At 37.8% G+C, this 26419-nt stretch overlaps 14 protein-coding genes across 14 annotated transcripts; 7 read left to right on the plus strand and 7 right to left on the minus strand.

Moving 5' to 3' along the window:
• Positions 1-1078: 1078 nt before the first annotated feature.
• On the minus strand, positions 1079-4261 carry FDP41_002983 (uncharacterized protein; the record flags this gene model as incomplete). The annotated part of the gene is made up of 1 exon (XM_044706236.1): positions 1079-4261. The coding sequence occupies one exon, from the start codon at positions 4259-4261 to the stop codon at positions 1079-1081; it is 3183 nt and encodes a 1060-aa protein (XP_044562374.1).
• Positions 4262-5346: 1085 nt separating this feature from the next.
• Positions 5347-6579, minus strand: FDP41_002984 (uncharacterized protein; the record flags this gene model as incomplete). Its single annotated transcript, XM_044706237.1, has 4 exons — positions 5347-5772; positions 5873-5924; positions 6163-6442; positions 6561-6579. The coding sequence occupies 4 exons, from the start codon at positions 6577-6579 to the stop codon at positions 5347-5349; spliced, it is 777 nt and encodes a 258-aa protein (XP_044562375.1).
• Positions 6580-6722: 143 nt separating this feature from the next.
• On the plus strand, positions 6723-7604 carry FDP41_002985 (uncharacterized protein; the record flags this gene model as incomplete). Its single annotated transcript, XM_044706238.1, has 1 exon — positions 6723-7604. The coding sequence occupies one exon, from the start codon at positions 6723-6725 to the stop codon at positions 7602-7604; it is 882 nt and encodes a 293-aa protein (XP_044562376.1).
• Positions 7605-7707: 103 nt separating this feature from the next.
• Positions 7708-8718, minus strand: FDP41_002986 (uncharacterized protein; the record flags this gene model as incomplete). The annotated part of the gene is made up of 1 exon (XM_044706239.1): positions 7708-8718. One exon carries the CDS (start codon positions 8716-8718, stop codon positions 7708-7710), a length of 1011 nt encoding a protein of 336 aa, XP_044562377.1.
• A 302-nt stretch (positions 8719-9020) lies between these two features.
• FDP41_002987 (uncharacterized protein) lies at positions 9021-9422 on the plus strand (the record flags this gene model as incomplete). Its single annotated transcript, XM_044706240.1, has 1 exon — positions 9021-9422. One exon carries the CDS (start codon positions 9021-9023, stop codon positions 9420-9422), a length of 402 nt encoding a protein of 133 aa, XP_044562378.1.
• Positions 9423-9442: 20 nt separating this feature from the next.
• FDP41_002988 (uncharacterized protein) lies at positions 9443-11665 on the plus strand (the record flags this gene model as incomplete). The annotated part of the gene is made up of 1 exon (XM_044706241.1): positions 9443-11665. The coding sequence occupies one exon, from the start codon at positions 9443-9445 to the stop codon at positions 11663-11665; it is 2223 nt and encodes a 740-aa protein (XP_044562379.1).
• A 249-nt stretch (positions 11666-11914) lies between these two features.
• FDP41_002989 (uncharacterized protein) lies at positions 11915-14638 on the minus strand (the record flags this gene model as incomplete). The annotated part of the gene is made up of 1 exon (XM_044706242.1): positions 11915-14638. The coding sequence occupies one exon, from the start codon at positions 14636-14638 to the stop codon at positions 11915-11917; it is 2724 nt and encodes a 907-aa protein (XP_044562380.1).
• A 1102-nt stretch (positions 14639-15740) lies between these two features.
• FDP41_002990 (uncharacterized protein) lies at positions 15741-17546 on the plus strand (the record flags this gene model as incomplete). The annotated part of the gene is made up of 1 exon (XM_044706244.1): positions 15741-17546. The coding sequence occupies one exon, from the start codon at positions 15741-15743 to the stop codon at positions 17544-17546; it is 1806 nt and encodes a 601-aa protein (XP_044562381.1).
• Positions 17547-17910: 364 nt separating this feature from the next.
• Positions 17911-19155, plus strand: FDP41_002991 (uncharacterized protein; the record flags this gene model as incomplete). Its single annotated transcript, XM_044706245.1, has 1 exon — positions 17911-19155. One exon carries the CDS (start codon positions 17911-17913, stop codon positions 19153-19155), a length of 1245 nt encoding a protein of 414 aa, XP_044562382.1.
• A 135-nt stretch (positions 19156-19290) lies between these two features.
• Positions 19291-21473, minus strand: FDP41_002992 (uncharacterized protein; the record flags this gene model as incomplete). The annotated part of the gene is made up of 2 exons (XM_044706246.1): positions 19291-20803; positions 20917-21473. 2 exons carry the CDS (start codon positions 21471-21473, stop codon positions 19291-19293), a joined length of 2070 nt encoding a protein of 689 aa, XP_044562383.1.
• Positions 21474-21890: 417 nt separating this feature from the next.
• On the plus strand, positions 21891-23107 carry FDP41_002993 (uncharacterized protein; the record flags this gene model as incomplete). The annotated part of the gene is made up of 2 exons (XM_044706247.1): positions 21891-22465; positions 22519-23107. The coding sequence occupies 2 exons, from the start codon at positions 21891-21893 to the stop codon at positions 23105-23107; spliced, it is 1164 nt and encodes a 387-aa protein (XP_044562384.1).
• Positions 23108-23940: 833 nt separating this feature from the next.
• FDP41_002994 (uncharacterized protein) lies at positions 23941-24732 on the plus strand (the record flags this gene model as incomplete). The annotated part of the gene is made up of 3 exons (XM_044706248.1): positions 23941-23994; positions 24162-24443; positions 24550-24732. 3 exons carry the CDS (start codon positions 23941-23943, stop codon positions 24730-24732), a joined length of 519 nt encoding a protein of 172 aa, XP_044562385.1.
• A 915-nt stretch (positions 24733-25647) lies between these two features.
• Positions 25648-25905, minus strand: FDP41_002995 (uncharacterized protein; the record flags this gene model as incomplete). The annotated part of the gene is made up of 1 exon (XM_044706249.1): positions 25648-25905. One exon carries the CDS (start codon positions 25903-25905, stop codon positions 25648-25650), a length of 258 nt encoding a protein of 85 aa, XP_044562386.1.
• Positions 25906-25964: 59 nt separating this feature from the next.
• On the minus strand, positions 25965-26303 carry FDP41_002996 (uncharacterized protein; the record flags this gene model as incomplete). Its single annotated transcript, XM_044706250.1, has 1 exon — positions 25965-26303. One exon carries the CDS (start codon positions 26301-26303, stop codon positions 25965-25967), a length of 339 nt encoding a protein of 112 aa, XP_044562387.1.
• Between the last annotated feature and the right edge of the window lie 116 nt (positions 26304-26419).

A 26419-nucleotide genomic window follows, 5' to 3' on the forward strand; every position in this document is an offset into this window, starting at 1 on the left:
ATTGAGTCAAAGAGAACTTTCTTCTGTCAATATTCTTCAAGACAAGACGACAACACTCACCACAAGGATGACAACAACTTGTGTGATTGATTTCACTTGAAAAGAAAGGAACCACTTGGTCGTGATGGTGAATGAGTGTGAGTGTGAGTGTGTGGTATAATTGTATTTGTCAATGAATAATACGATGATGCAGCACTCACACACACACGAACGATGGATATAGTGAGTAGTGAAAAACAAGTTGTTGGCTGTTGTTTTGTTTTTTTTTTGTTTTTGGAAAATGCTCGAGATGCGGAAACCGAGAATTGTCCATTCTCTTGGAAATGCGATTCGAACCAAGACAACTCAGCAGAAGAAGAAGGAATTTTTCACTCACTGAAAGAGGAGAGTGGGTAGCATGTTCTACCACTGAAACGGTGCGACGACAATTGGACCATGTGATTAATATGGAGAGCTTGGTGTTCACTTGCTCAATCACTATATCCATTGAAGTGAACTTGCTTTATCAATGATGACGATGATTGTTGTTCAAACATTGGCGATGAAACGAAATCCCTTTGGTCACAATGGAGTGGATGAATGCGCGACCAAGTCTCGTGCAATGCAGAAGAGAAAGGGAAAAGAGAGAACTGTTGAATGCGAGGCGCACATTTGGATATGCATCCGCTCTGAGTACTATCATCGTAGTAAAGCAGCACACGCGACTTGGATTTGACAACATGTTGTTATTAGAGTCGGAAGTCCTCCATATTCCTTTTATAGGATAATTGACGAGAACAGAATTCAGATCGAGAAAATTTAGGAATTTTCTCGCTCTCATGTACAATTGCAGTTTAATGAGAGTGAGAGGATGAGCACGGTCGATGCAATTCTAATTCAAGGGTTTAGAATGTCTACTACTCGCAAAGCGACATAAATAATACAGTACTGTCCAATCATCTGCTTCATCAACCAACTCATTGATTTATACAACAATGAGAAAGTCAAGAGTGAATTGGCTCAATAAATTGTGTTCGCAAATACTCTGAGTATTATATGAAAGATCATCCTTTTGAATGAAATAACACAGTACAAATGTTTAATCCTCCACACACAACATGGAAATATCAGCAAAATTGTTGACATTACCTCCCTCAATACCCAACAAATCAAATCCCATTTCCAACTTCTTCTTACCCTCAACTGCTTTGAACCATTTATCTGGCTGTATGAGACAAAGCATTAAAAGTCTGAAAAGTTCTGTCGTTTCTTGTTCGTTTCTTTGAGTGAAATACACAATGGTGGCATAGGTGCTACAGACAATATTCATTCGTTTGGTTCTCCATCTCTTTTGTTGATATTGATAAATGGTCTCCAAATCCAAAAGGCGAACAGGAGTGATATGATGATCGTCTGCTCCTGCTGACTCAATGCCTAGTTGATTAAATTCATTAAGTCCTAGTGAAAAAACTTCGACATCTTGTGGAGATTTCTTAGAGCGTTTCGTATAGACCAAGTGACACTTTCCAACATAAATATCTAAAACATCTGGATCTGATAAAATTGTTGAGCGCATGGGTGGAATGACATCTTTGGCAAAACCAACAGCGGCATGTCCATATTGATTATCTCCCATCACATAAAAATTGCCATTCGAATCACGCAAATATGAAGTCAGAGAGTTGGAAAAAATGTCCGTAATGGTAATGTTGCCAAACGATTTGTAAAGTTCTGTCAGCAGAGTGAAACATTCTTTGGTACCAGTGCTACCAATTTCTCCATAATTGTTGGATCCTGTCACAAATACCTCTCCACTTGCAGTGAGGGCAATCGTGTGATAATCTCCTGCCTGAACTTTGACAATTCTAGATTTGGTGAATTTTGTGGTGTCTAACTTGGTCAGAGTATTCACATGTTGAGGGAATGAGTTACCAAGTTGGAAATCAGTATTGTCTCCACACATGTAAACGTTGTGATCCGCACTCAAAACAACTGTATGATCATAACCACACACAACTTGGAGAATTTGTTGAACAGTGCCAAAGTTGTTATTCTTGACTCTTGCAAGTGAGCGAATTTCTGGATCAAAAGTACCAACTCCACACTGTCCATATCTGTTGCTTCCGCACGAATACAAGGTCATGTTATCATTGGCAAGGAATAATGTATGTTCCCCTCGAGAAAATATTTCCTTAATATTCAAAAATTGTGCATCTCGAATTTCATCAAGATCATTTCCAGGATGTCCAAGTTGGTGACAAGCATTTTCACCACATGACCAAATTCTTCCGGATTGACTCAAGAAAAATGTACTATCAAAGCCAGCGGCCACAAATATAATTTCTTCAGTAATGTAAGAAAAGTTGTTGGCAAACATGTGACCAGAGTTAGTTTTTGTAGTGGCAGCAGTCATGACTGATGAGGAGGAGGACAAAAATCGATGAATATCAATTGGATGAATGACTGTCGTTTCGATACCTTCTGCAAAACTAGAACTTGAACCAAAGATGGAACTGCGAGAACCTGACTTGTTTGATGAGGAGGATGTTCCATTGCTGCTATGACTTCCGAAAGGATTTTTTTCAGAGCTCGACGAATGGTTGCTCGACATTTTCGTTAAATATACTCCATTAGTGGCAATGTCAGTCGAAAGATTGTTGGAAATTGGATTGTCCATTGTTGGATTGTTAAGGAAAGGTGAAAGATAGGTCACACTATCGACAGAACTCTTGAAATAGGGTTGTGGATTATGATACATGATGAAAGAGGGATCCAAATGTTGTTGTTGTTGGCGGTGGTGATGTTGAAATAAATCTCTTTCGTCATTGGTATTGTACAGCATGTGGTAGTTGTCATCATCTTTCATGTGACAATCTGGATGATCATTGATGGACGGAGCATGGTTTTGGCCGTTGTTGCATAAATTCGAAGGAGGAAGGTTGTTCGCCGTCGTTGACAAGGAATATAATAATTGTTGGCCAATGGAGGTTGGCATTGGAGCAATATTCAAGAGTGACGAAGAAATTGAGAAAGAGCTCGCTTGTTGGATATCCATGAAATCCTCTGTTGGTAAGGATTGCTGTTCCATCGTCGATAACAACATGGAAGAATCATCGTCTGCGAGCGAGAGAGAGATTGCTGGTGGTTTGAGAAGAAATGAAGCATCTGTGTTGCCATCGACCATCATTCCGTCATGATGATGGTCAGCACTTGTGGTGAACATGTCTGTTGTTGCTGCTGAGGATGTAACTTGAAGAGGATGATGATGATGAAAATTATTGAACGAGTGTTGTTGTTGCTGGATGTTCTTAGGTTGTTGTTGTTGCTGATGATGATGATGTTGAGAAGGATTGTGAGCTGAATTGGAAGATCTCCTCGTTGATGTGATTTTAGAGTTGGACAAGGACAAGCGATCAATAGGTGCTGATTTTCCAATCTTGTACAACCTTGTCGATTTCGATAATACAAATTGATCCACTGCAATGTCATGCAACAGATTATATCGATTATCTCCACAATAGAAAATCTTGTAGTGATGATAGGGACGAATGAGAGAACCACTTGGCAAATGCTTTTTTGGATGATGAGCATCCACGGGTGTGGTGGAGAGTCCTTTCGAACCTGTACTACTCTCCGTTGAGAAACGAGGGTTGTTGTAAGATGGAATGTTCAAAAAGTGTTGTTGTTGTTGTAAATCATAGGGATGCATATTTGCAGAGGTGGCCAAGTGTGAGTGTGGATTATTCCAAGAGGAATGAATGGTTGTCGTCGCTCCAACAACAGCCGTAGAACCAACAGTGGTGGAATATTGAAGAGGATGGGTCGAGGAGGAGGGCGTATGAACTACACCACCTCTACCAGGTGAATGATGTCCCAACAAGAGATAATCCAAACCATCGAGAGAGGCTGAACCCGAATTGGTTCCAGGAGTCATTGTATTAAAGGCATCATCATCTTCATGTTTGGGAGAGGAGGAAGGAGAGGAGTTATGACTTCTCGACGTTGAGGAGGAACATGAAGTGTTCGTCGTGGGAGTGGTTTGTTGTTGTTGTTGATGATGATGAGTCGAGTTGTTATTGTTGGAAGAAGAACCAACAGAACCAACGGAATTCAAAACTGAATGAGTGGTGATCGCCGTAGAAGTGATGGAATTGGTCTTGTTTGCTCTCGCAGCTCGAAGGTGTTGAGGTGGAACGGCATCGTCTTGTCGTGAGGAGCTTTCGGTTGAGGCTAAACTATTGAACTTGATGGCTTGGCCGAAGAGTTTGACAAGAGGTTGCATGATGGAGTTAGAGGAAGAACAGACAATGTGCTTGCTGATGATGAGAAGTTGGTCTTGGCGGTGGTGAGTGATGGTGCGTTTGAGAGTATGATGATTGGAACAGGAACACGAAAATGAGTTCAAAAGTCAACTCGAAGAAGAATGGCGTGATGATGATGCTGTTGTGGATCACTCTCCGCTGATGTTACTACAAACTACGAATGGAGATGAATGAATGCGTGTTGCTGAGTGTGGTGAGATGTTGTATAATATTGATTGTTGTTGTGGTTCGTGTTGTTGTCAAAGTTGAAAGGTGCTGAACGAATACAAAACTCTTTCGCTTTTCAACTCTTTGATGTCAATAAGTCCGTAACGGAAGAACAATGTCGACGACAACAGTGAGATGATGATGGTTTAAAAACTCGTGGTGGTTCTCGTTGTTATTAAACAATGGAGAGAGTGATGTCAAAAGCAATTGTTCTTTTCAAACACACGCAAGAATATATTCCAAATATTCTTTCTACAAGAAAATGTTGTGTCTGGAATAGTGTGTTTCAGAATCGAGGAGGAGACGTTTTTTTGTCTGAATTTTCAGGTATGGTAGTGGCACTATTTATTTGGCTGTTGTTTTGAAGTCACTTTTGAACACGACAGAGATTGGTTGTATTTGAATTGGAGTGAGGGTTGAGGTGGGCGGCAGGTTCAAAAGACCTGTCCTTCTGTGGGACACAATACAACAAGGTTTCAAAAGGAAATCTAACATCTATTTGAAAGATTGGTAAATTAAGTTTTTGTAATGTATGACAACTTTTAGTGACTGCAGACATCATCGTCTCGCTTGTCGCTGACAACACAAAACCGTTCGATTATGGATGTGAAATTATTTATCCCAATAAAGAGTGAAGTGATGAAATTTTAGAAGAAAATTGATATTGGAATGGAATAGTACATATTGTTCAACATCTAGTCTCACTCCAAATGCCATGTTTTTGATCCATTTTAGAAGTATTCCTGTTTGGAAATCACTCATTGAGTAGCATGGTACCTCAGGATCATTAGACAATTCCTGATAAGTCCAACAATTGCGAAACCAAATTAACTGTCAATTATTGTTGTTCTAAGCTTCTTTCGATTGCTTCCTTTAGCGCCTCATCTTCATCATCCTCGTCGTCTTCCGATGTTTGTTGTGCTGCTGCTTGGGGTTGTGTCAAGTGACGATTGGCCTCCCAAAACATTGATTCCATTCTTGCAAATTCAACAGCTCGTTTCCACTCATCACTATTTATGTTAGGAGTTGGCATTGGTACAGTGGATTGTTGATGTTGTCGGGCACCGGTGCCAGACAAAATACTTTCTTGCATTTTTGTAATAAAATCAATCGTATTGTCTTGTTGAGGTCGGCTGCTTGAGGATGAAGCACGTGAGCGACTTGTCACAGATTTGGGATCAAATGTTTCAGAATATAACTCAGCCTCACATGGAGGTAATTCTCCCTTAACAACATAAATTGAATATCCTTCTTGTTTCAACTGCTCAATAAAAAGAGAAATATGAGTAGGTGAAAGATAGGTTGGTTCTTTCAATGTTGAATTTAGATTAAACCAATGATTTCCAAATTTTCTAAAGACAAACCAATGTTCCAGATGATTGCAAATAAAAGCTTTTTTCTTCCCAAGGTTTTTCTCTGGTTTGTCACCAATGAAGGCATAATCACAGAAAATCATTGTTCATTCCGTTCGTAAAAATCATTATATACAAATTGCAAATTGGATCATTTGAATGTCGGACATTAATTCGAGAATCATGAAATTATTTCGATCAATAATAATGGAAACAAATTTCAGTAAACGAATGAATGAAACATCATATTGATCATTCAATGGTTAATGTGTTGCTAAAGTAAACGCAATGCATCATCTTACCTGATGGATTGAACAATGCTTGGATGTGTGATCGGAATTAAATTCAGTCCCCAAACTTCAAGACTTGTGGAAATAACTCCAATACTAAAATCTCCTTCATCACTCACGTTATGACTCGTCCTTGTTTGCTGTTGCACCCCGGATTCAGCTTGCAATAATTCAGCTTCCTTCCTATCTAAATTACGTGCAATTTCCATCAAATCAATTTCTGTAAAATAGGCTCCCTGAAGGAGATTATTTAGAGAATGCATGGCACATAATCTTCCTTCTTGTTTTTCATCTGTGTTATGATTAATTTAATATTGTTTTTAATTCATTTAATTATTTAAATAATAAATAATATTGATCAATAATATTTCCGATTGATCATGTCTCATATTGATCATTCAACAACATACGATAGATGTTAGAGATCATTTTTTTTGGAAAAAATGTCGAGTTCATCATCGGAGCAGCAACTTCGACTTGATCAACTCCCTTCCGAAATATTGAATCTCATCATTCATTTTCTAGCGGAACGTGAAAATGATGTTTTTAATTTTTCTGTTACTACTAAAGCAATGTATGAAATGTTGTTAGAAAGTAATATTCATGTACTCGCTATCAAAATTTCTAGTGATATCAGGAAGTTTGGCAAGTTATCCTCCCAACAATTACGTAATTCCCAACAGAAGAGAAATTATGGAGTATTCAAACATGATGCGAAAATGAAAGACAATCACAAAGAATTCAATAATAATCACAGAAAAAAAAAGTCAAAAAAAGAGCAAGATCAACATCCAGGGCTTACATTGATAGACAGAGTAGTTTCTTTGGTTTATTCACAAAAACAAACAGACACTCGTGATAAAGACGAGAAATTTAGAAACAAAATGCTGCTTGATCATTTTACAATGCTGAAATCAAGTCTTCGAGAGACAAAACTTATGCTCCATTCTGTGTCTGACACTGAAAGTATTCAACATAGATGGAACACATTCATGAACGCATTCGTTTTTTATGAGTATGGTCAGAGTGTCTGTGAAGTACTTTCAAAATACATATTTCAAAAAACGACATATGAAAGATGGCACACGAGAAGTGACAATGAAGCGTATCCTAGATTTACTGTCATTAAAGGGGATATGTGTCTGCGAAATATTCGTCTTCATTTCAAATCCGAGGAAAATGAGGATGGTCATGGAACATGGGATCTTTATTATGAGAAAGGAGATGATGATCATCATATCCTTTATGTACTATCTATGGAATCTGGAGTAATGATAGCAGAAATCGACAATTTAGAATTATTGAGACAGAAAATATTCGAGGATAGCAAAGACAAGGACGAAAAGTTGGCCATTGGTAAGATCACTAATGAGTTGTTCATGCTTGTTTTACTGTTCCTTATTAAATGCAACTATCAAGAATCGCTAATTCCACATCGAATTGACTTGAGATAATTCCCTCGATGCATGAAGCACCAAACATCAGAATGTAACGATCAATTTATTGAAAGATATTTACACACATGATGAAATAATTTGATACATTCACAAATCACATCTAGACACTGGTTGGAACGAGTATCAGCTTATTTCCTTCTGGACAAATCACGGCTGGAAATTCTTGTTCGCCCACCATTAACAAGGAGGCACCTGAAAATTCCTTAATTTTCTCAAGAGTGCTTTGTAACTTGTCGGCAGGTACATAGATCTTACTTTCAGTGGTCACGCCGCTTGATGATTGATCGTGGTTGACTTCAGTTGAACTAGCTGCTGTTGAAGATTCTGAAGTAGCAACCACCATAGTTGGTGAAGAAGATCGTTGCTTCTTCTTTGGACTCAAAGTTCCTCTCAACTTGTATCCCTTCAGTTTGAAATCAGGTTCAAACGAGTCATCACCGTCCTTCTTGGTTTCTTCTTGATCCTCCTTTTCATTCGCAGAGGTTGTGGATTCATTGACGGGCAATGGTGATGAAGATGGAGATTGAACACTGGCACCACTTTCCTCGATCACCTCCACACCAAAGACAGCCTTATAAAAACTCAAGGCACGTTCCTTATCTTCATACAAGAGTGTAAGTTCGACCGAATCGTCATCCTCAATTGTAGCATTATGAGAGTCACATGTTTCCTCTGAGTTTGACACCTTAGTAATCTCCATTTCCTGGCCATGAACTGTTCCATCATCGTCATCAAAAACCTTTTGAGTCGAAGAATCCTCTTCACTGGTTGATTCAGAACTCTCAACGACGACCAACTTTGTCTTTTTGGTTTGAGATTCATGGTTACAAGACTCCTCATTGGTGCCGACTGTGCCTTCAGAGGAAGCATCAAGAGCCTTACTATCATGACCATCTTCATTAGAAGCCTCTTCTTCTCTCTTTCTCTTGAGGAGAGAGGAAGCCTCTTCTTCTTCTCCATTCGCGTGCAATGGTGGTTGAAGTGAGGAATGAGCAATTTGGGAGGACTCGTCGTTGTTGATTTCGATTCCATCCACGACTACTACTCCTTCAGAACAAGCGTTCATTGGAGTTGTAGAATCAGCAACTACTGGAGAGGTGGTAGTGTCCATGATTGCGACGATTGGTTAAGTTGTTGAGTGTTGGGTTGTTTGGTTGTTTTTTTTTGTGTTGGTAAAAGCTCTACTACAAGAAGTGACAATCAAGTTTTAAAGCCTTTTTCACTCTTGACACTTCCACATAAGGTTGGAATTTACATGTGATTTTGGCGCCAGCCAAGAGTCTACAAGAAAAGCCTTTTTGCATGCAGTATTGAAAGGCTTTCTTCTACCCAATTGATGATTTTGAGAATGAAATTCGACTTATTAATTCCAAAAATGGTGTTGAATTGTCCTGGTGAAGAATTAGCAAAAAAATGTCTTCAGTCCACACAAGCAGCGTGGGAACAAGATTTTCATCGAATCCAATAACAAGTAATGCCATTCACAACAAACCTCGTGATGATCGAATTAAATTCTTTAAGCGCATCCCGATTATTAAATTTGAAAATATACCACTCAATTATTTGTATCGTGAAGATGTGTGCTCTTTTCTCGGAGATGTTATTCCTGGCAATGATTTGGAAGAGTTATTTAGAGAATTTAGAAACATCATGCCGAGCAAGAACACTCGTAGGAGAGTAGATACACTCGCATATGATAGTCAAAATAGTGAAGAATTTAATCATGTGAAAACAAAATTATTGCAATTTCAAAATTCATACAAATATTGTCCACAAAGCGTTCTTAATCAAACCACACAATCGGAACGTTTATGAAAGCAGAATATATGAATGAAATGTTTGTTTATGCATTGACGGAGGATGATTCGGAACTCGTTTCTTCTTTTTCATTACTGAGGTCAATCTTAGATGAAAAAATTCTAAAGTCTCCATGGCCTTCATCATTCAAACTGAATGATGCAATTTTGATCGAAAATGTTAACAGTACGCACAAGAAAAAGAAAACCAAAGATAAGGTATTTCCAATTGTTTTTCAACCTGCAAAACATGTCGTTTGGGAGATTAATTTGTCGGAATCTTGGACACCAATGGTGAAAAAAGAAAAGAAGGTACCAATTACGGATGTAAAACAAGTACTGCTCATGCAAGAGAAGGCAGCCTCTTCTTCATCTCTACAAATCCATGTATCTAGCTCGAGTGATTCAATATCAAAATCATTGGTGACGATACCTGCAGCAAGCACGTCAGAAAATCCAAAAGAACCTGAACATATCACAACTAATATTGAAGTTGATTTTACTTTATGGCCTCAAGATTATTGTCTTCAAGGAGTCGTGTCATTTGGGAAAGCAATTCGACTATTTTCAAATTTCTCTATTCAAAAGAACGAACTCACATTTCTAATTTCAAAACAAAATTTAACCAATCTTGGAGATCAGAATTCAATACCAGAGCTAACAGTAAGAAATTCTAAAAAGATTACTCTCAAGAAGGAAAGAATTTCCCAAGCATGGATGATTCATGAGGAGGGAGCATTTGGCTTTTCATATGATGGAGGCGTTTCCGGAATTGTATCTTCACTGTTTTTTGATTCCTCCTTTTCATTCATTGTCTTTAACGCTCCAATTCAGAAACCAGTAGTTACATTATTTCAAAACGTTCTGCAAACGACATCCTTTGATAAGAACCTTATCAAACAAGGTGTCTTGACGCCGCAACAATTGAAAGAATTCATGCAATCACAGAAATTATCGATTCATACTACTAATGTTGAATTAGCCACTTCCCAAAGGAATGACAAAAGTACAAGGCTCAACCTCAAGAACATTAGCAGTAGTAATGTCACAAATCATATTAACACGAGTGACAAGGTTGATAATAATAGTAATACAACAATTTCCAGTTCAGTGATAATCGATCCTTTGCACATTACACATGATTCTGCAAGCTTTCATAGTCCGAAAAAGAAAGCTGCAAATGCCAAAGAAGCAACATACAACAAGGGCAAGCGTATCTCAAACAATTCAACTATCTTGAATGAGCATGACTTTGATGTGGTAGAGGACCAACTCTCTCAAACCTCAGCTTGTTACGATGAATATGATCAATCAGTACCTACTGAACCAAATGTAAAGAAGAGAAAATTGGAAAACGAAGATGCTACCAATGCTCTCTCGCAATTACCTGAAGTGGACAATGAAAAGGTCCAAATTTTAAAACGTTTACATCAATATCAAATTTTATCAAATGAAGAATATCTCCAAAAAGTAATATTGATTGATGCAGTCGAGCGATACAAGAATGGTGACTCCGCTTTGATGAAAGATATTATTGAAAAGAAGAAGGATTTTTTAGCTGATTTTTCATCATTCCCTCAATTCATTTGCCCTCTAACAAGGACGCTTGCTAAAGATCCTGTGTTGGGAGATGATGGCCGTATTTATGATAAGGAAGCTCTAATAGATTTGTTGACAAAGAACTGTACACAGCCATCAACAGAGCGTGCAAATGACCATAGAGTCACAAAAATTTCAATAATCCAAAGCGCTACGAAAGAGGTCTATCAAATTCTAGATTCCAAGTTACAGGTCATCTTTGAATTTTTACAGCATGTCATTTCTGAAATGTCAATTTTTGATATGGCTTTGCTACCGCTTTTGACAATATTTATTCGAATGGATTATCACCAGAAATATACATTGAAAGCACATTATTTGAAGTTTAAAATCATTGAGGCCAACATTTCGCTATTTAGGAGCAATGAGCAGAACGCAACAGATTTTTCATTGAAAGCGCTTCAAGATTGTATGGGCAAAATCATTACTTTAGAAACAGAAAAATCCAACATGATTCCTCTGCTGATTTTTGCGTTGAAGGAAAAATTTCCAAAAGATGTTTTCGATTGTTTTTCTTTATCACTCTACATTGCCTGTGAATTCCAACCCGAATTAATGTACCGACAACTTGTTCAGGCGAAAAGTGAATTTCTTTACAATAATATTTTGAGTGCCGTTTACGCTGTGGCTCAGTTGAGGAGCTCCAGGTTCTATCTTAATTGAAATGCATGTCTTTTGCTGAATTCTTAAGGAACATTAAGATAGAACCTGGAGCTCCTAGAACAACACACCTTGCACATTTGTTGCTTCTATTATGTGACAGTGAATTACGTTTGCTAGAAGAAAAAGGATATGTCTCTAATAAACCAACCAACCTGTAGCACAATCCACCAAGTTGCAAACCATCTCTTGATCAAAGTGAAAATGAAAACATGACAATTTATATTACAAACTCACAAAATGAGACTCAGTTTATTTGGCTGTCGTTGTTTTTGCGGTGGTAGAAGCGGATAAGGTTGTAGCACTTGTGGGTTTTGGAATGGTTGCCTTCTCGTAAAGAACCTTGTTGAGCCAATTAACCAAATCATGATATGCCTTAAGTCTGTTCTCTCGCGATGAAATACCGTGTCCCTCGTTGGCAAAGAGTTCCAATTTGGAGTATTTGAGTTGAGTTTTTCCTGGCTTGGTTGATTCTTGGATGAGTTTCTTGTACCAGTTTTCTGCTTCCTCTGCAGGCACTCTTTCGTCATTCTTTCCTTGAATGATAAACATTGGAGCAATGACATTGTCAATGTATGTCACTGGCGAAATACTCTTAAGGAAGTCTTGTTGAGTGTGATAATTACCATATTCTTCATAACGTTGTCTTCTTCTAAATTCTGCTGTATTCTTATAGAAGGTAATTAAATTGGTCATACCAACAATGGACACTCCTGCCTTGAAGTATTGAGGAATTTGAGTCATACATAAATTTGTTAAATAACCTCCATAGGAACCTCCTCCAAGAACTAATCGGTTTCCATCAATACCCTTAAACTTTTGTAAGAAGGTGACAATGGCAGCAACGTCCTTGACTGCATGCATTCTCCTTTCGACATTGTCAGCATCCATGTATTTTCTTCCATAGCCCTTAGAACCTCTGACATTAGGAACGATGACTGCGTATCCTGACAAGACTAAAAACTGGATGAGAGGACTGAAAACAGGTCGGCTCTGACTCTCTGGACCTCCGTGCAATTTGATGATGGCTGGGAATCCATCCTCTGGAGCGTCACCAGATGGTAAATACATGAAGAAAGGAATCATGAGCCCGTCAAAGCTGCTCACACTCACTAACTTCTCCTTGACAAATTTACCTTGAACAGCTCGAACGACCTTTGGAAGACGGTCATCGGACAACAATGGCCAATAAACAGCAACGTGTCTAAAGGTTTGCTTTGGAACAAGGGTAGTTGCTGTTGAACCATTTTCCTTCTTCTTGGCTTGCTGACGTGCCAACTTTCTGATTGCTTTTTGCTTCTTCTTGTATCTGATATTGTACGGATCTAAATCAAGCATATAAATATTAACTGGATGAGTGGAATCAGTCATAGTGACAGCCATCAAATTACCATCGTGAGTAATGGCAGAGCTGTGACCGAATGAACGAGCATCACCGTGAACAATGACACCATTTTCGAGAGGCAATGGAACTGGAATGAGAGGAGTCTTAAAGCCAGATGGACCAATTCGTGTCTTGTAAAGTTTGCTGTAACCACCTTCGTTGAGCTCAATGTAGGTCCATCTCGTACGAGCGTTACCCAAAACACCTACAACATCGTGCTTATACTTTTCCATTTCTGGAATTGTCACAAACTTTGGAGTATTAGATTTCATGTCGCCTTGGAAATCCAAAATAGCCAATCTCAAGAAATCTGATTGATAGTCTGTATTGACCAACATTTTAGTGTGTCCACGGTCCAAGAAACGAAGAGGATACCATCTCAATTTAGCACCTCCACAGAGTGGTTTAGTCAAAGGTGTAAGTGTTCCATCTACAAGATCCTTCAAGATCAATTCATTGTGAACGTTGCTGTATCGTTGTACAAGCACGATTTGAGTCTCGTCAGAAGACATGAGAGTAGCACGTGGAATACCATTCTCTGGTGTGTAGATACGTTCAGCTGGAGAAGGCTTTCCATCCTTACCAATCAATGGGAATGGTCTTCTGTACAAGTCAAAGAACTTTTTGTTACGAGCATTCGATTGATAGTACAAGTGATTCTTTGTGACGTGATTGATTAAGTGCTTGGCCTTCATGTCTTTGGTCAACCAGAAGTGTTTGGATTGAGGTGTAATGATACCAATTTGGAAGTTTTCATTACCACCGCGATCATGATAATACAAAATAGACCCATCGTGGAGGTATCTTGGAGCAGAGCACCTGAATTTGGTATGAACCAAACGTACTGGCTTACCGATAGTCTTTCCCTTCTTTCTATCAATCTTAATCTTGTAAATCTGGAAAACACCCGAAGAGGAAGAGACAAACACCATTTCATTCTTGAATGGGTGGAATGCTGGGCCACCAACAGCTGAAATACTGAAAATATTCTTCAGTCTATTCCAACGACGAGAAGTAAGCTTGATGGCGTGAGCAATTTTTGGATGAAGTGAGGTTTTGCTTCGTGTAACTTTGATCTTTTTGAGGGAAGATGGTTTGCTTTTGGATTTTCTTGTTGTTATCTTCTTTGAGGAAATGCTCTTCTTGGTGGACTTTTTAGTGGAAGAGCTTGTTGGTGATGTCTTCTTCTTTCTGGAACCATGCTTGCTCGTTTTCTTTTGTATTTTCTTTGAAGAAAACGACTTTTTAGATGGTCTTGTTGTAGTGGTCGTGACAGGCTTTTGTGGTCTCACGACATTGGTAGACTTTTGTACAGCCAAAGCAGCTCCAATCGCTCTCTCTTCTTCATTCTCGTCGTAAACAAGTAATTCATCAGAAGCAGTCGCAACACCTTCTCCCAAAATAGCATTATCTAAATGAGCATACAAATTTACGGCTCCATCACTTCTTGCATTGAGAATCTCATCATCGCTCACAAGCAAGTTTCCGGAGCTTGAATATTGATCGACAGAAGCCTCTCCTCTAACTTTTCCAAAAATTAAAATTGCAATCAACACGAATAGTAGAACTAGATAGGTACTAGTCTTTTTCATGTTGTTCGATGGTTTCTCTAATTGTTGTTGTTGTTGTTGTTGTTCTAATTCTCTTTGTCAAAATAAATAGGAATCAAAAAACGCACACCAAAATTTGAGCCTATCCGATTTGTTCAGCTTGAGAAATCTCTCGAGAGGAACGTTTGATTGTTCTCGTAGAGTACTCCTATGAAGATGATGATTTTTGCTGAAACAACAATAAGGAACAAAAGGCTTGATGATGCCTGGTGCGGTTGAAAATTTTTTTATGATGATGAAACGATATGACCCGACAGTTGATGAAAGCGCCTATAAGAAGGGTATGAAACACAATGAACCAAAGGTTAGCCGCGAGTATTAGACTAATTTTGATGTTCAGTGATCCGTTTAATATTGGGGCTTTCAAAAGAGATATATAATGAAAGAGAGTAACGAATTTTTCTTTTCAATCCCATGACTTGTTCTTTCCTTCAATCATCATCCAAAGCACTCATCATGAATCGGAACAATTATGGCTAAAGGGAAGAAAATTAGATTGCTTTTCAAAGAAAAACATCATTAGGGGTACATGGCAAAATAGAGATCTCATGCAAGAATTAGCTTTTTGCTTGTAATATCATCCCCAACAACATTCCGAGTCTTCTTCAACGTTCAACTGCCAATTGAAATGGCAAACGGACCATGATGGAATGGACTTTGCGAAATAACACCAATTGTGGAGATGATGATGATCATTTGATCATATTGGTTGTATTGTTTCAGAGTCGTGTCCAAACACTCCAAAGAAAGCAAGTCGCAACGTTGATTCATTGTCAAGGTCAAACTTTTTGGATGGACTTTCCAAAACCACAAAATTTATTTCTTACTTGACGTTTGCTGCTATTTGTCATCTTCACGCATTGGATGGCAAGATTTTTCAAAAGAAAAAAGAAGAAGTAACTCCTCCTTGTCCGTCAATATTGGATCCAAGAGAGAGATAATTGTTACGTGGTGGCAAAACAGTCCTAACAACAACAACAACAACATTCATCTCACAACAACGTTTCTCTCGGATTGATTTCTCAACAACAACAACATGTTCTTGTCGATGATCAAACGGAACAGCACATTGGTGATGCAATCCATGGCATCTTCACCCACTTCACCCACTTCTCCCAATGAACCCACTCCCTCCTCTCTTTCAGTTTCTAGAGCATCTACACAGTCTCAAGTCACGTTTCCATCTCAAGCAGTGACGACGCTACATTCGTTTCATCCATCATCTTCCTCTGCTAATTCCTCTCCACCGTTGGGCCAAAAAGATCCTTCACAAGAACAAGCACTTCTCATTCAACAACATTTATTCAAACTGATTGAAGAGACAACCTCCCTATACCAAATACATTTTGAAAGCTGTCTTTCCAATGAAACGACACTCCTGCCAGCATTCAAAGAATTCCTTAAATTTGAACATAACCTGAGTGCGTTGGATTTTATTTTAATCACTGAAGAATATATGATGGATAGCAATGAGACAAGTTCGAGTGAGACATGTTTGAGCGAGACATCCAATAATTCGTCAGCATCACCAATCAAGCATGAACACATGTCAAAATCCAAGTTGTGTTCTCTAAATGACCACAGTAGTGGTTGTTTAAAGAGACAACAATTTGAAAAGATTCAATTCATTATCGAAAGATTTCTCACTGACGATTCGATGGATCAAATTAATGTTTCAAATTCCTCACGTAGTGAAGTTTTGAAACGATTCGAAGAATTGAAAGAAAATATCGAACGTATGAATGATAATGATCTTTACTTGTTCGAAACTTGCAAACAAGATGTTTATTTAGAATTAAGAAATGACAACTTTGCAAGATTTTTAAAGAGTTCATACTTTTCAAATGCCATCTTGTCCATCATTTCACAAGATTTGTCACTTCCTAAAAAATCAAACATGCTCACTCCTGAATTTTTGCAAGATTTCACGACCTTACTCGAATTTCAATTATCGGCCATTGGAGAAAAGAGGAAAGGTAATACAATGGCTCATTCAAGTACAAATATTTCCGAAGTTGATTCTTCCGCCACTGAATTAGACGGTCATCAGATCCAAAATCAAGAAGATTACCAGGAAGTGAGACATGCTTTGAGTGAGTTATTTAAGGAAAAGAAACAGAAAATAGTGACAGGATATCATTTGGACATTTTTAGGAAAATGAATGACATGGATGGCATGTGGCAACAAATTCACAAAACAAAGCACATGGCAACTTACAAAAGTAAGGAAAAGTTTGTCACCTCAAAAGTTGCAAAATCGAAAGGAATTTTGTTGATTAAGGAAGTTTTGACCGTTGAGGCAACACCTGAAGAGCTCTTGAGCACAATCATTGATTCGAGATTTATATCGATTACTGAGCCAACTCTCACTCAAATCGAGTTTAAAGAGTTTATTGAAGGAGGACAAGTCGTCACTGTGAAAAGTGGCAGAAAAGGCTCCAAAACATTGGAAACAAAAACTCATCCAGTCTCTTGTTCGAGATCAATCATCAAAACTCCGTGGCCACTCTCGGACCGAGAAATATATTGCGCCACTTGCGTTCGAAGAGAATTCAACCCTTTTACTCGACAAAAAACAGATTTTACCATATTTAGGAGATCGTATGACCCTGAAGAGGAGACAGTTGCCAAAGGATGTGTGAGGGCCTTTTTTTATGGAGCAATCATCATTGAGCAATTGAACGAAAAGGAATGCAAAATCTCTGGATTGGCTTTCATTGAAGCTGGTGGTAAAATTTCTTCGTCACTGTGGAACAAAATGCTCACAGCTCGATCTTCGCAGGTTTCCAAGAATTTAAGAAAAGGGCTCCAAGCTCGACGAAAGATGAGTGAAGAGGAGAGGAAAATAACTTCAGAAAATTCATTGAAAAATATTGACACGTTGATCTAGACTACGTTGAGTACGTGTGGCCCCTTTTTGATATTTCATTGCCTTGCACATTTGTAGAGAATGTTGGAGCTTTCATGTAAATATCGTCATATACAACAAGACTCTGAGAATATTGACATCAATAAAATCAAGTTTTTGACAGTTTGCCTTTTAAAGGAAACATGTTATTTTGGAATGATCATCAACATCTCTGCACGAAATTGTTCAAACTCCAACTTCAACCTAATTTTCGAAACAGAAGGGACGTTGATATCAATCACATGGAAGAAAAGACTTTGTGTTAACACCTTACTAAAAAGTCAAATGTACAGTTTTGCATTTTGAGTGTTAAATTTAGCCACTTCAATTTACCAAAGAACAAGAAATGTCAACACAACACCACGAAGAATCCTGCACAATGCCAATGTCAACTGCCAAATGTCAACACGTGCCAACAACACCCTTCTCACCACCATTTCTTACCAACAACAACACCTCCAATGCAAACTTGATCCCAACCAACTTGGATACTCCCTTCTCCTCTCTCTACACTACAAACAGCTACTCTTCCAGTCTTCAAAAGCAACAACCTTTCAATCCTTCAAATACAACTCTTTATCCACAACAACAACCTCCAATTCTTTCCTCATTTCCATCCTCCTCAAATTATTTTCAATCATCAATCTCTTCAGGAGATTTGAGAAATCGAAATGCTGATCAAAGTGGTGTGAGTAACACTTTACACAACTCCTCTCATTCAACTCCTGTTTCGACATCAAATGTCATGTCCAATCCAACAACGAGTCTCGCAGTCCATTCTAATTCATATTCTCATCAACAGACGACCATCGATCCTGTGGCCGCTCCACTTCAATCCTCCTCCCATCCTCCTCCACCTCAACCACCTGTTGGATTATTTACAACAGTTAGCAACAACACAAGCAATAACAAATTGATATTTAATGCAACATCGAATCAAAATCGCTTGCAAGCATCTTCCTCTGCTGTGGGTGGAAATTGGAGTCCATCTGTCACTCATCTCCCAAATATGTCGACTCCAATCAAGACAGTTGCGAGTGGCCTCCCAAAGAACATTCCAATACTCCAAACAAATATCAAACGATCAAGTTTGATTCAAAAACCAAACTATGGAGACGTCTCCACGACAACTGACAGTCAATCCTCTCCTCCACCTCCATCACAACAATTATCCACTCAATCCTCGACTCGAAACTTACCAAAAGATGCAGTTGCAATTCTTAAAAATTGGTTTTTCGAACATCAAACACATCCCTACCCAACAGAAGAAGAAAAAGCCATGCTCTGTGAAAAAACAGGTCTCTCTCAAAAACGTATCAATTATTGGTTCATTAATGCAAGACGTAGATTATTACCAAATTTGAAGAAGGAGGAAAAGAAAGCCAAGTCTGTCACATCAGTTCCTGGAAAAAGAAAGAGGAGAATGGATGAAAGAAGATCACATCCTTCTGAATCATTGTCACGTTTCATTTCTACGACTCATTCGGATGGAGCAGATGAAATGGATGTTCATATTGATCATGATGATTTGGGTGAGGAGAATCGTTGGGTTGTGGAATGTCTGTTGGAGTTGTCCAAGAATGAGAATTGATTCTTTACAACAAGAGAGGTCGAGAAAATGATGCACAAATTGCGATTAAACTTTCAAGATTGTGTGTTCTTGGAAGGTCTTTCAATTCGTCTAACACGTTTTGCCAGAAGAAATATATTTTCTACATGATGAATGTTACTCTTCACATGTGCCCCATTCTGAGAATAACTTGAGCAACATGTCACATGTCTTTTTCGATTCATGGGAATAAGGATGCAGCACTTTTGTTATAGTCAACCATGGTTTGGATTGTTTGAAAACTTGTCGAAACAATTTCTCATTTTGGTAATAACTTTTAAGCTTTCTAATATTGAGTAAAACGTCAGCTGATGATAAACTTGAAATCTTTGTGGCAACACGAGCGGTTGACAGAGCATTGCTCAAAAGTAAATTGAAGAGAGAGAAATGTCGTTCTCTAAAGACATCATATCGAGTCGTGTATAACAAGTTTTGATAAAATTCTAAAATCTCCTTTGGTTGATCTTTGGAAAGTAAATATTCGAATACTTCAAAACGCTGAATTGCTTCCATTAAAATGTGATCGCCGTTACTATTTTTCACTCTGTCTATTAAGTCAATAAATCCTTGTTCTATTGTCAACGTTTGATAAATATTCTTGAAGATTTTCCAAACTTTTTCTGGTTGCTTGGAAATATGCAAATGATGGCAAACGGCGGAGATTAATGTGAACATTACATTTCCAAGAGCATGTTTAGTAGAAGAGATTTTAAACACATCAAGCTCATTGTTGGTGATTTTCAAAAAGGTTTTTCTGATGGTTGAAATGTATCTGCAGTATAGAGTTAGAATTGTGTGGAAATTCTTATTCATATCGAAATGTGCCAGAGTCACAAATGCTTCAGAAATCATGATATGAATGGGATAAAAATCTGCTAAATAATTCATAATATCATTATGATTCATAGCATAGCGTTCATAAAAATCTAAAATCAGATCAATAACATCAACTTGACAATTTTTGAGACTTGTTGTGAAAATTTCCAGTTTCTTTAAAAGAATTTCAAATAGTAATTTGGTTTTTAGATGTTGTGATAATTCAGAATTGTCAATGACATTTCTTTTCAACAACCTAATAAACAGTTGGGGAAAGAATTTAGCTATCTCTGAGTACAGTATTGTTGTCATTTCATAATTTCTCAAAAGAGGAATATTAAGGTCAACAAAGAAAGTTAAAATTAAATACTCAGCCTTTTTGAGCATTTGTTTGTTCTCAGTGTTTTTCACTGGTGGTACCTTCTTTGTCAAGCTAGAGGTATCATTGGAGAGTATAGTTTTCATTATATCTACCACTTGTCTGGTTATTAATTTGATATATTCACTCTTTTTGGGAATGCAAGGATACTTTTTCACATTCTTTTTTAAAAACACAAGAAAGTGCTCCCATTCATCCATAGAAAGTTTCGAGATAGCAATTGATTCATAGCTGTAAGCAATTCCTTTCAATGTTTGATAATTTCTAAAGCCAAAACATGGGCACATTAAAAACCAATATGAAAAACACACAGGTTCATATATGGCTCTATGAACTGCTTGATCGATTGGAGTGGTTAACACATATTGATGTCCAGGAAGAGCCAATGTTCCAGTATTTAGAGTAGATGAAATAATAAATCCCAAAATAGTTTCACTGTCGTAATATTGTAACAATCCGTTATTAGAATCTTGTGAAAGCTATTCTTGCTCACAAGTACAAAATTGAAAATCTCTTTCACAATCAATTCAACACCTCTTCTCAATAACAAGTCTTCCTTTCTTGTCACTGCTTCTGAATTAAAGTAGGTAAAAGTTAAAGAGTTAAACATTGGAATCATTTTCGAAACTTGTTCTTGAGAATGGATCGTGTAAGAGATGAATTTCTCCATTCTTAAAATTACGTTTTTCAACACAGTATTTGTATCTCTCTTACTCTCATCATCAAACACTCTTCCGTTCAAAACTTGTTCCAAACTTGAAAAGAATGGAATAGTAAAATCAATAATATTCAATAATATTTCAGGAGGTAATTCAAGAAACCGAGTTTTGATGATTTGGTTTTGAACCGCCACTGGTTGGATCCATCTCTTATCTGATCTCTCTTTCAATTGATGTTTTTTGAACTTGTTCCAACCAAGTTTCATCTTGCGAGCGTCGTTCTCCTCATGTTCTAAAAATTCATCATCATCATCTCCTTCGGGAATCCTATCAATTATCAAATCATCCGAGTTCTCCTCTCTCTCGCATAAAAATTCATCCTCATATTCCTCTTCATCATAAAAGTAGTGAGAAAGAAGTTCCGAGGATTGAATTGGAAAATTCATTTTTTTTTAATCTTGAAAAAGAACACTTTTCAACAATTTGTGTTTGGCGCAACATCTAAGGTTCTGTTTGAAAATGAACGAAATGAAACAGTGTGACTTGGATTTTTGTCCGATTTCCTATTGGAGAAGTGGTTGTGAGATTGGATAAATGAACTTTGTTGATGGACAACGTCTGCTTGATTTCGTTCAAAAAAATTAACACTTGGCAGCTTTACAAACATTGGAAATTTTTTCAATGAAGCTTGGTCTTGAATACAGAGTGTTGGTCGTTGGTCTGTTTCTGACATGCATACACGCCCAACTCATGCCAGCTGCCAAAACATCACTTGGTAACGGTCTCTATGACTTTGGTGTTGCAGTGAACAAAGCCAACTCGAGAGGTGTCGTCGTCACCAAATGCGGTCCCTCTCAATACGAATGTATTCTCTCTCCCATGATGGACTCCACAGGAGTGTTCGCCCTTCTTATGCCAATACAGGTGTCACTCGTCAATTTAATTATTTTTCACAAGCTCTCACTGCTCAAACTCCAGTCTTTGCTTCTCTTCTCTCCAAAGATGGCCAATATTATTACAATCATTTTCGAGATTATTTCATGCAATTCGATACTCTCTCCATGTCCTTCACATATATCATTCAAACGTCACATGGAACTTCCATGGGTATGACCGAGGATGATTCTGGAGTCGTTCGGTCAGCCACTCATCCCAATAGTGGATTAGTGAGTTTTAATCCCAAAACAAGACAATTTAGAGATTATGGATTTGTCTATAAACAGACATGGTACATGTATCAGAGAACTATTGCCGCGGATGATTTAGGATTAATTTATATTGCGATCGGTTCCGCAAAGAGTCAATTTGTGTGTTTTCACCCAAATACTACTCAGTCTTGGCCATTGTTGTGTGAAAGTCAACGAATTGCTGGAAGTCCATGGTTGTATCGAGACAATGATGGAAAAGTTTATGGACTGAATGTGAATTCGAGTCCCATGTATATGTTTTATGGAGGAAACATGATTGAATTATCAACCCTCATACTCGTAGTTACAAGTTTTACATTACTGGAACTCAATATTTGTTTTATGGAAATTTCCAATCTGGGAAGGTGTTGAAGTCGTTTGATCCAGAATCGAAAACATTCTCCATTCAATATCCTAATAATGGATCCATTCCAGGGAACATCGTTACACTCAGTTTTAACTATACAAGTCAAGGTGCGACCTTCATTGACATGAGAATGACACCTGACGGCAAATACATTTCTGGTGCGTCACAATTTCCAATGAATTTCTTTACCATGGATGAGAATGGAAATTTCACCAATTATTTAGCTTGGGATCAATTCAATGTTGTCAAATCTGTTCCATTCGATTCAAGATACATGTTTTTTGGCTCCTACTCCGATGGCTCCTTATTGCAATACGACACAACTCGTCCAAGGGTGAACGCTGAACTCGGTAACAATGTTTCGAATCCAATTTTACTAGCATCAGCAAATCCACACATTATTCGACCTAGTTGCATCGTCATTCATCCCAATAAGGATTTAGTTTTGATGAACAGGTGGTGGTCTTCTCCTCTGGAGTCGAATGAAATCTCAAGCCATTGTTTTAAATCACACACAACTCACTGAAAATCATTCCACTCATAGCATGGTTCTTCATCCCAACAAGAGTGATGTATTAATTGCTGGCACCACCATTGCTCCTGGTTCAGTTGGTCAAGTGTTGGCCTCTCTCGCTCAAATCTATTTCTTGAATTTGACAACACATCAAATTTTTTGGAATCAATCCTTGTTGCTAGGAGTGTCTTATTATTACGAATTATTGGCGGCACCAGAAACAGGACTAATCTACGGCATTACTGATAACAATCTCTTTTTTGTGTTGGATCCCAATTCGATGAGATCAAACACAAACCGCACTTTCACAACAAAACAGTGACACATGCATGTGTAAGTCAAGGTCCACATGTCTTTGTGCCACATGTCAATGGTCGAGAAGTTTATATCACCTTATCGACTGGAATCTTTCGAATCGAACCGTATAATTTCACGTTTACCATGGTGTTTACTTCTCAGTATGGCATGTGTGGAGGAGAGATTATGAAAAATGGATGGTTTTATTTTTATTAGTGGTTCACATGTGTACGGATTTCAATTATTTAATGGAAAGGATACGAAACCAGTGACATCCACGTTCCCACCTTCTCCAAAACCTTCGCCATTGCATTCCATGAAAAAATCTCCAAAACCATCGTTGAGTGAATGGAGTGGACAAAATCGAACAGCTGTGTCGATGGCTGTGTCTATGAAGAAAGTGGATTCGGAGGAAAGGATCATGATTTGGATAATGGTTTTGATGATTGTATTTATTTATCGATTTGATTTCAAGTAAATCTCCTGAGTTCATACTCTGGGTTGTGTCAAATGTCACGACGGTGATTTCAAATTCTCGCAACAAAAAAATGTCTTTCGTGCTCCCAACAGAACGTAACGTGGTTTATTCCTATTTCCAAAAGGTATTTATTATTTCTCAGGACAAGCTCTTCAAATTTCTCATACAATTTACCAATTTCATCTTCCGATTCAAATTTCCACAACAATCGATCTTCTAATATTTAATTATGAATTATTTAATATTAAAAAATCTGACGTCATCATTTGAAATAATTTTCCATGGTTCCAGTTCGATAAAGATAATTCCGGTCATATCAATCTCAAAGAACTTAACGATCTTTTGATCGATCTCGGATTCAAAGTCGAACATGTCACCAATGACAATGTCAAACAATGGAGAGATCCAAAAAAGAAAGAAGTCATTGCGATCGCAACTTTAATTGACAAGGATCATTCGAAATCCATTTGTTTTGATGAATTTTATAGTTGGTGGGTCAAATTGAGTGGAGATGGTTTTTCCAAGTTGGCCAAAAGAGTGAAAGTGTTGACCAATGCTTTTGAAGCTTTCCAAGTAAGTGAAAAATCAAATTTCAAAGCATCCATTCATTTGTGAAATATTTTGAATTGATGAATTCACATGATTGTTCATTTCCAATGATTCGAAACGTGTGGTACAGAAATTCGATACGGACAAGAGTGGATTTTTAGATTTTCCAGAAGAATTTAACAAATTTTATGATGAAATGTTGTCTGATGAAAATGTTTCAAAGGAAGAAGTGATGAAATCTCTTGATCGTGATGGAGATGGAAAGATTACCTTCCAAGAATTGGTGGTTTCACTTGGAATTTTAAATAATTAAGGTTCGACAGCTGGTATACAGAGCTTGTCAAACTTTCCACAATGAATGAGCTTTTTCCAACAAGAACACTTTTTCTTTTTTAATCCTTATGCTGTCAAAAGTTCAATGGTATCATTGATTCAATGGTGTTATCATTCGTTGGTTGTATTATGAATTATTGTTGTTGACAGTCCATTGAATCAATATTTACAACGAAACATACCAACTGTTGCATGTCACATGCCAACTGTTCATCTCGACTCCGCACATGTGTAGTACAAAATCTTCTCCAATTTCCAAAACAATTATCTAGCCCTCACTTCAAGCTCAACCGTTTATTTTCCCCTTACACAATCCGATTGGAGGGCAACATTACAATGACCAAAACGAAAAACCTATTCCGAATGGAGTTCTAAATGTTTGAGTCTTATCAGCCGCACATTTAATGTCCAAGAAGTCTCAGTGACATTTGGCAGATAGAACATGAATGACCACGAAAAAACACTCCTAATACCTAGCCTAGGATACACACCAAGTAAATGACTTGTTTTGAATATTTGAGATAAAAACTTTTACAATATCCTCGATCGATGCAATATTTCATTTTCGAAATATCACTTCTCGAAAAGGTGAAATACGTTTCTTCATCCAACTCTCGAATAGCCGTTTGTGAAATGGAAGAATCTTCCATCTCGACTCTTCCTCCGAAATGACACCATCCCTTCTCATGTTCTTTCCCAATCAGGAAGAGAGTTTTATCCAATTCTTGATGATATTTGAAGAGAAGAATTCCTGCAGCGGTTGTGGGTTTTTGTGGGTCTTGTTGATGAAAGAAGATGATTTTTCTGCCATTTGAAATTTTAAATAATTCCTTGTTGTTAGAGTTCATCCTTGTGATATTCGTGGTGGTGATATTCGTGGTGGTGGTGGTGGCATTTAGATTCCGGGACGTGTTGTGTTGTTCTTCCGAAGAATTTCTTCTTCTTCTTTCAAGGAAAGAGCACTCCTCATTGAGAGAAGAAGAAGCGATGAATTGGGATCAAGAGTGGACCAATTGAAAGCTGGATCCTTTTCGGAGGAGGAGGAGGAGGAGCAAACCACGACGTCGTCTTCTTTCACATCCGTGAGCTTGACAGTCGTGTTGGAAATTTTGACACCTTCTGAACTGAGTGGTTGGGTGGATGATTGCGACATTTTTATGGTTTCATTTCAGCAATAAATAACGATTTTGTCACTTGACAAAAAGAATGATTTCACAATGAGTTTATTATTGATGTTTGGACCACTCCATTCGAAGAAGGAGGATTGTTGTTGTTATTTGAACTTGACACTCCTCCCTTGGTTTGTTTCAACTTGTTTTGAATATTATGAATTTTCATTTGTTTTTGGAATTCCAAACTCAACTTGAAACGATGATGTGTGTCAATCATGACAATGGCAATTTCTTGTTCCAACTCATCGAAGAGTCTTTCAGAAAGAGTTTTTTCATCCCAAACGTAGAGACCAAAACTAGAGGTGTCTTGATCGGTGATGGAGGTTGTCGTGGTGGTGGTAGTGTTGGGAGAAGTGACTTCTCTTTTGTGCACTCTCATACTTTCCAAATTAATCATTGAAATTCATTTCACACCTTCTTTGAAAAAAAGAAACGCAAAAATCCTATGACTCCACCACTTTTCGAATTTCATCATGGCCGCGTGTGGATGCTACC

This window comes from Naegleria fowleri, assembly GCF_008403515.1.
Source record: "Naegleria fowleri strain ATCC 30894 chromosome Unknown tig33, whole genome shotgun sequence".
In the NCBI taxonomy this organism is placed as follows: domain Eukaryota; phylum Heterolobosea; class Eutetramitea; order Acrasida; family Naegleriidae; genus Naegleria; species Naegleria fowleri.